Consider the following 15,728-nt stretch of genomic DNA (forward strand, 5'->3'; position numbering starts at 1 on the left):
AAGGACAAGTTTCCTGGAAACTGTATTCCTTCTAACAAAGTTCTGTTCTCCTTGATGAGTTGGCAAGAGGGAGGTGATGACACAGGCTAGCTCAGGACACCAGTCCACTGTCATGCTCGTTGCTTTTGAGAGAATGGTTTAAAGAATTTTATCTTCCACTCAGATTTTGAAGGCACTCATATGAGGGAACAACAAGGTCAGGTGTCAGTGCAAAGAGTAATAAGGGGGTACAAAGGGGACAGTAGCATTTTATAATCGAAAGAAAATGAATGGTATAATGTTTTTAAAAAATTAACCTTACCTTCTATGCTGTCATTCTTTAGTAGTAATCTTTTCATTCAAAACTGTTGAAATCCATCATCTTTACTGGCATGTCACACTGTGTACGGAGAAAATAAATGAAGTTGCTTTTCTTCAGGATCTGACAGATTAAAATTTTTTGCAGTGGAGAAACTGTCCTTTGGAAGATAAATTGTTCCTGTGATTAGTAAATGTTATTTTCCTTCTGGTAAATTCAGTGCATAGTAAATATTTCCTGACTGAATGCATGCATTTGTAAGAATATATTCATTTTATAACTGCTGTTTTAAAAGATCCAGTTCAGTTCTCTTTTTTGGCAGAGAGAGCGGGAACTGACTAATACCCTAGGAAATAGTTTGGAAGGGGATCAGGGTGTCCATCTCACAAGACAGCGTCCAAAGACAGGAGAGAAAAGGGGCACAGACCCTGCTTCTGAGCTCCTCCTTATATGCTTGTTCTTGTTTTCAGCCGTCCATACCTCCAGTTCTGTTTTTAGAAAAACATTTAAAATGTTAAGTTGATACAGAAATATAAAGATCACTAGTCTGGTGCTTTGAAATCCTGTCATATTTGTATTTTCCTATATTTTTAGCCCCCAGGATCCAATAAAAGACATAAAAGGATTGATGTATAGAAAGAAGGATGGATGGATAGATGGATAGTTATGTGAAAGCAAATATAGAAAAATGTTAATTGAAGAATCTAGGTAGTGGATATATGGGTGTTTCTATACAATTGTTTTTATTTTGATGTGTGTATCTTGGAAGTTTTCCATAAGAGAATGTTGTGGGGAAAGGCCTATAAAAGCATCTTGGCTTTATTCCTTTCATGGAATAGTTGATTTTTGACTAGTGACCAAATTATTTATATTTATTGATCCATTCAGGTTTTTTGTTTTGTTTTTAATACATTTTGGTAGCATATTTTATTAGACAATTGTCCATTTCATTTATCAAATTTAATGGCATAAATTTGTGTATAAACTTGTTTGCCTCCATACGTAATTGTCTCCCTTTTTGTTTCTAATGTCTCTTATTTTGATCAGAGTTACCCGTCTATTTTATTACTCTTTTCCAAGACAAGCTTTTGCTGTACTTCTCAATGTTGTTCTTTTCTGTTTCCTTAATCTTTGCTTTGATATTCATTATTTCTTTTACTTTATTACAATTTATGTTCTTCTTTTTCAGGCTACTTTTTCTGTTAGGCCCTATGTTTTCAGTCTTTCTTATTTCAAGTAAATCCATTTAAGGCAAAAAATTTCTCCTTCTACTTTAAGTGCATTCTGTGATATGTCAGGCTTTTTTGCTGTTTCTACATTTTTCCCCCTTGTTAACCCATGAATTACTTAAAGTGAGTTTTTCCAGGTTCCATTCAATGGGAGTATGTAGTGGGGTAGCATATTTCATTTTTAATTTTATTAGAAATTGTATTGTATGATATTCATTCTAATTTTATCAGAGAGGTTCCCCTCTAACAAAATTTTTGAAAATCTCTTTTTCCAAGAATAAGTTAGGTTGGATACACCGCTTTTAGTTTATAAAACAGGTATAGGTATAGGCTTAGAAAATAACTAATATTTTACACAAAACACTTAACAATTTTCTGGAAGTTTTTAGCATATCCTCTGGTATTATCATGCTTATTTTATAGAGAGGAAAAAACTCAGGAAGTTGATGTGGCTTGCCTGAGTCACACACTCACACATAGTGTTTTCCGTGCTCTACTGCTATACTATATTAGTTCTTCAGCTTATGTATTTTTATAGAATTGAATTAAAAATGTATAAACTGATTTGGACACAGATAAGCTTTCATTTTCCTCTGCATTTACTCATATGAGTATCTTCCTCCCCAGGGATGAGGAATAAATGAGATGCTCTTACATTTAGATTGAAAGTGGTAATAATAAAAATTTAATAAGAATGGTGTAGCTGGGAGATGTGCCCTTTTGTTCCAAGGACCAGAGGAGCTCACAGCTACAAACTGTATGCCATGTGCTTTTCTGTTACAAAGAGCTTGTTATGCTGCTCTTGTTATACGCTAAAAGCAACCCAGTGATCTGATCACCCAAAAAGAAATTTGAAACCCCTTACGTTTTCATTCTACTGCGTTATTACTTTGTCTTTTGGTTGGGGGGATCCATTTTTTCCCACATAGCCAAAGATATTGGGGGGTAATCCCTACTGACACACTGTAAATGTTACAGTGCTCTCTCTATCTTTCATCCCCTGAAGGAAAACAGCCAGCCCTAGGAGCTTTTGTTTGATTTTAATTATTTATGAAGCTTGCTCTTCTCCTTAATATTTTATGAAATTCTTTGTATATGTAACTGAAGCAGATGTTGCCATAGACACTTTCTGTAGGATTGTAACTCCAAAGGTAGTTCTCCTGGCCTTTATGGTTTCTTTCTGTGTGCTTGTTTTCTGTCTGCATAAGGAAACTCAATACCAATGAAGAACGTAGCTCTTTTAACAATTCAGGAAATATCAGTGTTATTCTATATTTCTTTGGAAATTGAATTGTCTAGTATTGCCATTCTTAATGCCTTGAAGACTAACCAAAAAAGTAAACAATAAAATAAAAAGAAAAACCACGTGATTGTCTTAAAAGACACAAGAAAAGTATTTGACAAAATTTAACACTCTTTTATGATTAAAAAAACATTCAGCAAACTAGGGATAAAAGGGAACTTCCTTAACATGATAAAGAGCATTTATGAAAAACCTACAGCTAGTATCCTACTCCATGGGGAAAGACTGAAGGCTTTCTCCCCTGATCTCAAGATGCTCACTTTCACCACTGCTGGTCACCATTGTACTGTAAGTCCTAGTCAGAGCAATTAGGCAGGAAGAAGAAATAGAAGTGTCCAAATTGAAAGGGAAGAAGTAAAATTATCTGTATTTGCAGGTGACGTGATTATATGTAGAAAACTCTACAGAATCCACAAAAAAAGTACTAGAGCTAGTAAATGAATTCAGCAAAAGTTGCAAGATCAAACACAAAAGTCAGTTGTGTTTCTATACTCCATCAATGAATGAGCTGTGGCATCTGAAGAATAAAATACCTAGGAATAAATTTAACCAAGGGGGTGAAAGACTGGTACGTTGACAACTACAAAACATAACTGACAGAAATTAAAGAAGACCTAAGTAAATGTAAAAAATAAATGCTTATGGATGGGAAAATTTCATATCACTAGTATTGCAATTGGATACACAGGTGTCCTTCAACAACTATTTATTGAATGGTGCTTTAGGCAAAGTCACTATGCCGGATGCTGAAGGATACATCAGTAATGAGATTTAAGGCCTGATCTCGGTTGTCACAAGAAATGACAGAGGGGAGCAGGTAGAGACTGGAGGGAAGAATTACAAGGGGGATGAGGAAACTTTCGAGAGTGAGGAATATGTTCATTATGTTGATTGTGGTGACATTTTTACAGGTGTATAAATACGTTAAAACTTACCATATCAATAAAACTTTGCTGTCTGTCAATCATACACTAAAGTAATGCCTTTAAAGAGAGAGAGATTAGGCATATGTCCCAGAGAAGATGAAAATTTATTTTCACACAGAAATTTGCACACCAGTGTTCATAGTAGCCAAAAATTGGAAACTGCTTAAATGACCTTCAGTGAGTAAAGGATCAAATAAACTGTGGTATGTCCCTACCATGGAATACTACTGAGCAATGAAAAGGAACAAACTGTTGATACATGCAACAACTTGGATTAATTTAAAGGGAATTATGCTGAGTGAAAAAAGGCAATCTCAAAAAGATACATACTGCATGATTCCATTATATACCATTTACGAAATAACATTTACAGAGGTAGAGAACAGATTAGTGGTTGCCAGGAGTTAGGGGTGGGGAGAGTGGATGTAGCTGTTACACAGTAGCACAAGGGAGCCTTGGGGTGATGGTTAAGTGTCTTGATTGTGATGATGGATATCTGAAGCTACACATGTGATAAAATTCATAGACTCTACACCTACCCCAAATGAGTGTGTGTGTAACTGGTGAAATCTAAATAAGCTTTATGCTTTGTACCAGTGTCGATTTCCTGGTTTTGATAACTTTGCAGGATGCCAACATTGGGAGGTGCGCAGGACCTCTATGCAACTTCCTTCAAAATAAATTGTTGAGAAGGAGAAGACCAGTGACTAGCCAGTACCTCTAGTGTCCAGATTTTGTTTTCTCCTTTCTCCTACCCTGCCTATAAAAACAAAAAGCAGGGCTTTTTTGGAAAAGAGAATTGATTGTAGGTCAGGGGCACGAAATATATAAGACAAACCTTAAATAGTTTGTCATAATAGAAAACAAGGAAACTGAAAAAACTATGAAAAAAAAAACTGCTAGTCATGCCTCATAGAAAGCAAGGAAACTGAAAAACTATCAAAAAAACTACTAGTCATGTCAAAAATCAGGATGTGATTTTGCTAACCAAAGATGGGATAATTTTAGCATCAATAATGGTAATAACCGCAGTAGATTAAAACACATGAAATATTTTTAAATCTATGACTTCATAATAATAATTTATTAAAGCTATAACTGGTCATTCCTTGGTGGTTGCTAGGGAAACAACTCAATTTGAAAATTAGGTAATGAAGGGAAAGAATTAAGCATTTATCCTGCCTTATGCAAACTGTACCTCAAAGCACTAAATGATTGACTTGGACAGTTTCTCTTACAGAAGTATTCTAGCTAGTAAATGAAAAGGCACTGATAGAGTTCCTTGGTAGAATGATAGAAAAAAGAGAAAATCTCTAGTTTTTCCCACCCCTAATGGATTTAGGCAATTATCATCATAGGCCTATTCTGTTAGTTTCCTAGGGCTGCTGTACAAATTGCCATAAACTAGATGACTTAAAAGAATAGAAATTTATTCCCTCCAAGTTCTGGAGGCTAAAAGTCAGAAATTGGGGGGTCAGCAGGGCTGCGCTCTCGCCAAAGGCTTTAGGGGAGAATCAGCTCCTTGCCTCTTCCACGTGTTCTTTGGCTTGTGGTCACATCACTCCAGTCTGTGCCTCCATGGTCCCATTGGCTCCTCTTCTGTCTGTGTTTTCTTCTGTGTGTCTTTTATAAGGACACTTATCATTAGATTTAGGGCCCACCCAGGGAATCCAGAATGGTCTCTTTAACTCAAAATCCTTAATTACATCTGTAAAGGCCCTTTTTCCAAATGAGGTCATATTCTTAGGTTCTGGGGATTAGGACATGGGCATGTCTTTGGGGGCCACCATTCAGCCCACTACAGCTGTTAATAGCATAAAAAGAGGCAAGTCGGAGTCTCGCCTTCTCATGGAAGTAAACACCACCTTGCCAAAACAAAACAACAAAAACCTGAATGCAATCAGCATCAATTTATAGCAAATACAGGAAACTAAATACTACCAGGATGCAGTCGACCAAATTCAGACTGTGGGAAACTCTACAGAACAAAAACCCAGTTTCTTCAACAAATAAAATGGAAGGAGAGAAAAAAGAGATCGAGGAAGCAACTTGTATACGAAAAGAAACCTAAGGAACATCATCCAGTTGCACTGTGGGGGCCTTATTTTGATCCTGATTTGAAAAACTTGAAAAAATATGAAACAATCAGGGAAATTTGAACACTTACTGATTGTTTTGTATTTATTGTAAATTTTAATATAGATATGTTTTTAAACAAGTCCTTGTCTTTTAGATATCATACTATAATATTTATGGATGAAATGCTATGTTTGTAACTTGCTTCAATATTATTGGGGGTGGAAGGGGTAGGTGGGTTTATAGATGAAAGAAGATTGGCCACGAGGGGATGTTTTTGGGAGTTGGGTGATGGGCACATGGGGATTCATTACTCTGTCGTCTCTACTTTTATATGTGTTTGAAATTTTCCATAATGAAAAGTTAAAATTTTGTAAAGGTTGAAACTTCCCCCTTCCAAAAAAAGAAAAAAGATGTGTAGTTCTTGAGAGGATAGATTTGGCAACCTAAAGGATGATCCTCTTAGCTTTTTCTGCCTGGTGATTAGTGAGGCTCTCAGGGCTGTATCAAGAGCTTTCACAGCTATTCTAGCTTAAAACTGGAATCCAAGAAAAGAACAAAACACATTCCCCTTTGGAATATGTTTATTCAGCCAGCCTCCCCTGACCAAATTTCCCCTACCGCTCCTCACTCCATACCATCCCTTCCACCTGGATTAAACATCACCCTCTTTTGTGCTCTCCTAGTACCCTCCACATACTTCTGTAGTGTATTTTAATTGTGGAAGCTGTTTGGCTCTCCCGATTTCCAGACTATAAATTCCTTGAAGACACTAACTGTGTTTCTAACTAACTTTATTCATCTATATATTCCCCTGCATTTAACACTGGGCCTGGTAAGCTCTCTTAATAAATGGTTGTTGAAGGAAGGGCAGGGGCGCAATAGAGAACTGGGGTTGTAGTGGTAAACAAAGTGCGAAATACACCTCCTGCTCTCTCCGTCTCCTCAATAAGTTGCTCTCCCAGGAGCACTGTGGTGGAGCCGCAGAGCTACTTGACACTTGGTTTTCTCCTTCTTCTGCCCATCCTCTGGCAGAGGTGCTAATGAGCTGTAATACACCTCAAATGAAAGATAAGTCAAGGATAAGCAATGTAGCAAAATAGAAAATGAGTTTCTGCACAATCAAATGTTGCTGATTTCTATTCTTTCCCAGGGTATATAATGCAATGAATTCTTTTCAGGTAACTGTCTTTCTGTACTGTGTGTTTTGCTACTTTTTGTGTATCAGAATTTTGCTTCTATATAACTTCCTTTCTAGTCTGTCTTCATGGTATGCTTTAAGATGGTAATTAGAATGTAACTTCTAGAAAAGGTGTTAAGAAATACTGTAAAAATACTGTTTTGTGCTATGGGTGAGGCTATCTGGCAGCTTCCTACTGAATGGCAATCTCCATAAAACAGACTTTCAGAGGCCTGGGAAACTTCAGAGCTGGGAGAGATATCAGAGACTAATGTGCTTCCCGGTTTGCACCTCCCCCTAGTAAAAAGAATAGCTTTTTGTGTAATAGCTATCTTCTTGCTGTCTGAAAATATTGCATATTGTCTAGTCCAAAAATCTGGGCTAGTTTCTAAACTAGTACTTTCCAAATTTAGATTCTTGAGAAAATAGGACACATGAGTAACAACTGTTATCTAAAATTTAAAAAAAAAAAGTATAATTATCATTTCTTTTTGACCACATAGTGTTGGATGATTTCTCATTTTTGGAAAACAGCAAAATAAATCTTAAACTTTGAAATGTAATCACTGTACATTTTAACCTTCTTAAAGACTTACGGATATTTTCTTTTCTCTTTAGGTGGTACGAGACTATAATCTTCAGCTGTTTTTACAAGAGAATGCTGTGTTTCACAAACCCCAGCCCTTCCAGTTCCAGCCTTGTGACAGTGATACTGTAAGGGAATTCCAGATCTTCATTTCAATGTTGTTAAGCTACGTTTGTGCTCAAATGACTATTATCCTTGGAATAGACAGACAAAAAATCTGAATATGTCTCATTAATTTTATAACAAAGCTGTGAAGATGCAGAGAAACTGTGACATTTCTTCTTTCTAAAATATGACTAACACATACAATATCTTTATGCTAACAACTTTCCGCTAAATAGGGTTAAATTATAAGACAAGCTACCTAAAATCTGAAAACTGAACTGAGGAAAGAAGAAAAAATATTAAATAAATTTTATTTTCAATTCAAATATAAATTATACTTTTATCCATGAAATTCTTTATATACATATCCTTCCAAAGAAATTAGTAGTTAAATTTTAACCAGAATAGAATTAATAAATAGAATAATGAATATGTGCATGCAAATAGTTTGATTGATTTTATTAAAAAATTACAGTCCCTCTATAATTCCTTTCAGATTTCTTAGAATGTTAAAGTATTAACACAAATGCTAAGTTGAGTTCGCAGTTTTTAAAAAGCAGACATTAATCATACATTTTTATGCTTGGGTTTACTCTATGAAAAATTATTGCCATTTTTGAATTTTAAGAAAAGCACTGAAATGCTAATTTGATAACATAAAAAATATATTTAACTTCGGCAAGGTGAGAAAGCACATATCTATGTGTTAGCATGTTAGAATGTCCAAGATATGCTACCACATTCTCTTAATGTGGGCAAGCCAAGAGGGAAGTCAGATTATATTGGTAAAATCTGTTGGTAAACCTAGAATCAAAACCAGGGGGGTTTATGATATCAGAATTTAATGGTATCAATTTGATAGAAAGCTTCCCCGTAGGTATCTTTGTTATTTTTCTTACTAAATTTTAATAGCTCTGTTAGCAACTGTGTAAAGAAATGTAGGTCAAAATGTTTCCCTCTAGATTATAATCCTTGCCTTTAAATTAGTGCCCTTTTTTATCAGTCAGGTTTTGCTTAATGACTCAGTGACATTGTCCTATAATTTGACTTCTTTGAAACCTGGGAGGAATGAAGCAGAGCATCAGAAGATACAGGATATGGACAAGTTTGCCAATCTAGACTTAAATTGCGACTAATTTGAGACTATTTTATCTTTGCCCATTTTCCTCAGAAAAATCAGAGTAACAGTGATTCTCATCTCACTTGTCCAAAGCCCAGCTACAACCCTATATCCTCCTCTGTTTCTAGACACTGTGCTAAATGTTCTTAGCTGTGTGTCCCTGTTTGCCTTAAAGTTCTAACTCTATGCTGTTTTCTGTCCTTGTGCAATCTTTACTGGGCAGAGTTTAAAAGCTGCCCAACTGGTGGATATTGAGCTCTCCCCTGTCAGTGCTCTGAGAATGACCATAGCTGAGGTATATGGGGGTGTGGGTCAAGGGTGGAGGGGTGGGGTGTGTGGGTTTGCATGTTAATAATGGGTGGGACTTGGTATTGGGATGATAGTTTATTTATATACACACCTGTATAAGGGGCCACGGAATGTATAAGCTAGGGCTCTCCATTTTCCCTTACAAATTGATTTCCTTTCCTGATTATGGTGAAAAGATTGAGCTTCTCATTTTTCATCTTGTGTGAAGCACCTTAGTTTTCCTCAACAGCAGTGCTGGAAAGAACCTTAGAGTTAATCTTGCCTTTATTGAAGGGGAAACTGAAGCCTAGAAAGCAAAAGAGACTTGTCCAGAGTCATAGATGAATTAATGAAACATTACAGTCATGATTGCAATATTAATGTTCTTTCTGCGTGCTACTCTGCCTTCTGAGAAGAAATGTTCAGCACGTGGGGAGAAATTAATTTTTTCCTAATGAAAAAAGATAAATGCCTATACTTTTATAAAAATCATCCCAGATTGTCAACCATTGAAAAAGTCTTTAGAATAATCATTTTGAAAATGTTTTTAACTACAAAATATGTTTGCATGTAATTTTTATTTTGTTGTAAATTAAGAATTTGTTGTAAATTAATATTCTTGCTGCCCACGAAGAATAAAATCCCAAATAATTACTTTTGCTCAGTATGGATTAGTACTGTCCTTCCCTGTGAGAATGGAGCCATTGTTTATTTGATTTTCTGGTTTCCTCTTAGAGGTGGTAGCACTAAGCCTGTTGTGGAGTAGAAAGCTCCAGTGAGTGCCCATCAACTCACTGTTTCTGCCAGGCGAATATAGGACTTGTAGGAAGGACTAATCGATACCATCTTCTGTTGTATTTCTGAAATTGCTATTGTTCCTATCCCATTTTGAAGCACATTTCAATTCAACAGACCTCAGCTCCTACTCTCTGTACCAATGTCTCAGATAGCTACTGAGGATACCTACTCCATGTTAGGCTACAGACCCTGAACTAGATGAGCTCACTAAACATGTATACAAATAAGTAAGATGTAATAAGGCAAGTGCTGTATAGAATAGAATGCTACTGCTGTCCAGTGATGGGTACAGTTAATGCGTCTGTATGTAGTGCAGTTCTTTTACAATTTTATTGAAGCACATTTACATATCATATAGCTCATCTTTTCAAGTGTATTATTCAATGATTTTTAGTAAATTTACCAAATTGTGCAACCATCGTCATATATAAGTTTTAGAACAGTTTCATGACCCCAATAAGATCCCTCATGTCCATTTACCGTTAATTCCTAGTCCGCTACCCCAGGAAACCCCTAATCTATTTTCTTTCTCTGTAGATTTGCCTTTTCTAGACATTTCACACAAGTTGAATCATACAATATGTTGTCCCTTATGTCTTGCTTCTTTTGCTTAGCATAATGTTTTTGAGGTTCGTTCATGTCATAGAAAATATCAATAGTTTGTGCCTTTTTATTGCTGGGTCGTATTCCATTGTATGAATATATTACATTTTGTTTATCTCTTCACTAGTTGATGGACATTTAGGTTGTTACCCACTTTTGGCTATTATGAGTAATGCTGCTATTAACATTGATGTGCAAGTCTTTGTATGAATGTGTTCTCATTTATCTTGAGTTGCTGAGTCTATGGTAAATTTAGTTTAGCTTTTTATGGAACTGCCAAACTGTTTTCCAAAGTGGCTGCACCATTTTACATTTCCACCACCATTGTATATGGGTTCTCACTTCTGCACGTCTTCACAACCTTTTGTTATTGTCTGTCTCTTTGATTACAGCCATCCTAGTGGGTATGAAATAATCTCTCATCGTGGTTTTGATTTGCATTAACTTAATGACTAATGAGGTTGAGTATCTTTCCATGAGCTTATTAGTGGTTTACTTTATTTACTTTGGTAAAATATCTATTCTCAAATCTTTCGTCTATTTTCTGCTTGATTGGCTTCTTATTATGGATTAGATCTCAAAGAAGAATTGAAGTTTACTCTGCCGTGATTGCAAAACAACATGCCAGGAAGTGAAAAGAACAATTGAAAATAATAAAAATAATAGGTGACATTCAGTAAAGGTTTATTTCATACTAGACATTTTTCTAATTGCATTACCTGTATTAACTCATTTAATCCTCACAACGACTTTATATTCTAGGTGCTATTTTTAATCCTCATTTTAAATTTGAGGAAACTAAGATTAAGAAATTTGCTCAAGGGCCAGCCCGAGTGGCCTAGTGGTTAAGTTAAGCACACACCACGTCTGTGGCCTGGGTTCAGTTCCCAGGCATGGACCTACACCACTCTGTTGGCAGCCATGCTGTGCTGGCAGCCCACATACTAAAAAATAGAGGAAGATTGGCACGGCTGTTAGCTCAGGGTGAATCTTCCTCAGCGGGAGAAAAAAAAATTTGCTCAAGGTCACTCAGCCAGTAAGTGTTGGAGCCAGAAAAGTTTGAAAATGCATTACCTACCCTTGAAATAGCAAGTAGTCTTGGGATGGTGATGGAGAAGTTGAGTAACACCATAAATGTGGGTTGCAACCAGATTTTGTGTTTCAGTTTTATATATGGTACTATATGGAGAACTACCATATATAAATGTTTTTATATATGGTATATATAGGTTTCTATATATGGGAATGTTTTCAAGTAGGACAGTCATATGATGAGGTCCATTGCAGATGGAGTGCCCCTGCAGGACAGTATTGTTCCTTAATGTCATTTTGAATTAGAAATTTGAACTGCTTATGGGTTTAACATATTCAGTTTTCATTCACTCGATAGATATTTATTATATATACTTTGCATATACCCTTGCCTTACATAGAAAAGAGTATTCAATAAATATTGATCTAGATTTAGGTAAGATATATTTAAGAAAGCCATAGGACTTTTAAAGTTACTACCTTGATAAAATGTAACTTATTTTCTTCTGAATATTTTCATATACTGTCTTACAATTAAAAAAACTTTTTAATATAATCCATTTCAAATCGTAATATTTTCCTTACAAAAGTCTAAGGTGTCCAGTTGAAAACTTTTAGTCACAATGTTACCATCAGAATTTAATCCTTGAAATTATCACACTCTTGTTTTCTTGGCTTGTCTTTTATTACCTGCTGATGAATCAAAATTCCTTTTTCTTTTTCTGTTAATATATGATTATTTTGACTCATGCTTTAGAATGATATACCAAAATGAACTGGTCGAAATGGTTTTATAAAGCCACAATTATGTCTATTCTGTACAGCCATAGAATTAAATTGGGAATCTTAGTATTAACCATAAGATGGTTACAAGTGACACTGATCAGTGGCAAGTTTTGTCTGATGTAGTAACTTAGTAGCTATATCATGGTTAATACTGAAAGATTTCTTTGTCTATTTTTCCATATAGAGTTATTGATTTCTTAAGTGCCGTTTTTTTATATCCTCAAATACCATTTCTCAGATGATACCAGAAAGTCAAAAATCCTTTCTAGAAAGAGTAAAGTACACCTTTCTTTGCTAAAATGAAGGTTTTTAATGCACAGTTATTCTGAGAAGGATACGAAATGTACCCTAAAATTCCCCTCCCCCCAAAAAGGGATATTCTATGAGGGAGAATTGACAAGTACATCTATTAGAATCTCAATTTTGGAGAGTCATTCAGCTATCGCGTGGGTCATACTTGTGTTAGAGATTCATATAGGTGTTATACAATGAGAAATCACTGGCTTTGGAGTCATATCCTGGCTGTGCCATGTACTGTGTTTATTTTATTTGTGTATTTATATGTATATTTAACCTCTCTGATTCAGCTTCCTCATATGTAAAATGACTACCTAATTGGGTTTGAAAATTAAATGACATACTTAAGCATTTGACTCAATGCCTGGCACATAGTAGATATAAAATGAATGTTGACTGCCTTTCTTTCTTTTGTTTTTTTTCCCTATCTTTCTACAAGACAAATGTATTTTATTTTTTTAAGTTATGTCCCTAATTCCTACAGGAAATAGCAAAATATCAAATATAGAAGACATTACAAAGATTATGAAATCTTGCAACACTTTTGTAGTCATGATCCCCAGCTCTCAACTCCCTTATCAGCTGAAAGTCCCTTGGGACGTCTGCTCTCCTATTTTATTCCACAACGTAGATCTCATCAGCCTCTCTCTCAGCAGTTATAAACCTAAAAGGCAGTCTGTGTGGAATAAACAGTAGCCAGTAGCTAACAATTAGTGTCCATTCTTACTCCTCTTATCATAAGTACATAACTTGCACTTTTCACCACCTCTGCCCTACGTGCATCTCAGTGTGTCTTCCCTTCCTTTATGAAAACTGGTGATGTGTGCCCTTAGGGAGCATTTTCTCACATCCTGTGAAAAAGGACAAGGTCAGCCTGGGATGGGAAATAATATGGGAAATACACACATCCACAAAACTTAGGTAAGTATGATCTATACAGGCAGGAAAAACTTAAGAAAACCTTTCCCCCAAATTTCCTGATAGGAATGGAAAGACCCTTTCCTCTTTACCTTCTCTGAACTGCAAATAATAACATCTTTACAGATATCAAAAAGCTAACATTAAATTTCTGACATATGATCTTTTCCTGTTATTTTAACCACTAGTTTTGAAATTTAATTCTGCTCTCTGTAAACTAACAGTTAAGTAAATTACCACTTGCTGTAATTTAGGACTTTTGCTGTTAAAGTTTCACTTAAGTGGGGCATTTTATGCATTAATTAAAAAAATTTATAATATATGTAAATTAGACCATCATGCTGTACACCTTAAACTTATACAATGATATATAACAATTATTTCTCAATAAAACTGGGGAAAGAATAAATATTTAGCAAAAATTGCCCTCGTCTGTAAAAGAGTGTGTAGGGTTAATATACCATGCAGGAAATTTACCTGAAATTTCTCATTGTTATGAGTGGCTCTTTGTGCTGATGGAAATCTTGTATGGCATATAGCAATGGCTCATAAACATGAAAGTATTGTGATAGCGAATTTGTGAAAATCTTACTGCTGAGTAAATAAGTACCATCCTCCTACACATAGACTGGCCACAGTAACCAAAAATGGAAGGCTCTGATTATAGACATGAGTGTTGCTCTCCAGAGTCAACAGGTGACAGTCAGGTGTTCAAAGCGGGCTGTCCTAAGTTATTCAGCCTTTCAAAAAGGACTTATCTGCTTTTCATAGAAAACCTACCATCTATTATAATAGGTCTTTCTCCTGGTCTGGTACCTTCTCTAACCATCCAGAGGTATCCAGAGCTTGCCATGGATGCCTGGGGAATGCATTGACTTGCAGGAGCCTGGAATTTCACTTTTTTATCTAACTTGTGATTGTAGCTCTTACAGCAAAGTCTCTGTAAGAGTTACCAAAATAAAGGTACACTCCTCATGCGGCTGTACTATTCACTCATGCCTCTAGACAGTCTAAAGGTACCAGATACAAGGTTTTTGTTCTGTTTTTATGTCATAACTCAGGGACATATTTTTCTTTTAGATTTACCTTTGATGTTCTAAGCTAAGACAAAAGAAGGGTGCTCCTTTCTCAGAGTTCTCATCAGTTCCTCACGCCAGCCTTACTGGAATTGTATATCCTTTTCCACAGTCTTCCAGAGTTTTCCAGAAGTATCCAAAAGCTCATGCCACACTAATTGTCCTCAAGTTTACTCCCCTGAGAGGCTAGTTATCTGTAACTATGGATAACTAACCCAGTTATCCAGATTAGTTCCCACTTCTCTGTTAAGTGAAAGAGCTGCTATCTAAGCATTGCTGGAATAAAAATTATGTCTCATAAGGAATACTGCTCCACTCCTCTCCCAGGTGTGTGGTATATTTAAAGTATGTGACTTAGAGGCCCGCCATCTGTTATCAAAAGGCTTCGGCCAGATGTATTTCAAAATTCGGAATTTTTCAGGTTAAGAAAGGTGATCCATGTATCATATGTTGCATAATACCCTGAGGAGGGTGTGGGGAAACACCCCATTATTAAACACAGAATTTTTGCAGCAAAACATTTGAATATTTATCCTAAATGAAATAAATAAAAACTGTAAATAACGTCTATTTAGTTCAAGTCAGATTTTGCCACAAATGAGTTTTGTCTCCAAACTTACCCAAAAAGCCCTGTGATTTTCAGAGCATTTTGAATTTCAAAATCACAGGATTGTGAACCTGTATAAACATGAGTGCTAGGAATACAATAGCCTACGAAGATCCAGATGCTTTTTACTTGAAGAAGTCCTTTTGAGAACAAGTAATAATTAACTTTCTTGAAATAATTAACAGTATATTATTGAATTTCATAAAGAATAAGATGGATCAAATATTTAACACAATACATTTCCTATCTGTTAATAAACTGGAAAATGCAAGTAGTACAAATTCCTTGAACGAGGGTTAATAAGATTGTTTCTGGCACATGATATTGGCATGACAGTCCTAACATTGTCTTGTTTTGGAGTTGGGTTGGAATGCTAGTGTTTTACTGTTAGTGGTTTCAATTCATCATATGTGACCATCTGTTTTGCTCTCTTTCTAATGGTTACATTTTGGTTACAGACTTGAAAAATAATGATTGTGTTTCTGCTGTGAAAATCAGCT

General features: G+C 35.6%; 1 protein-coding gene across 9 annotated transcripts in view; it reads left to right on the forward strand.

The window, feature by feature from the left end:
* FCHSD2 (FCH and double SH3 domains 2) overlaps window positions 1-15,728 on the forward strand; it is a 280,728-nt gene that overhangs the window by 219,511 nt on the left and 45,489 nt on the right. For 5 of the 9 annotated variants that reach the window (XM_070274441.1, XM_023645793.2, XM_023645792.2 and 2 more), the window contains 2 exons: window positions 7,631-7,726; window positions 9,047-9,118. In XM_070274441.1, the coding sequence (XP_070130542.1) occupies window positions 7,631-7,726; window positions 9,047-9,118 (168 nt within the window). The remainder of the gene's footprint in view (window positions 1-7,630; window positions 7,727-9,046; window positions 9,119-15,728) is intronic. The other 4 variants (XM_070274437.1, XM_023645796.2, XM_070274438.1 and 1 more) reach the window with 1 other exon arrangement.

This window comes from Equus caballus, chromosome 7, assembly GCF_041296265.1.
Source record: "Equus caballus isolate H_3958 breed thoroughbred chromosome 7, TB-T2T, whole genome shotgun sequence".
NCBI classification, from domain to species: domain Eukaryota; kingdom Metazoa; phylum Chordata; class Mammalia; order Perissodactyla; family Equidae; genus Equus; species Equus caballus.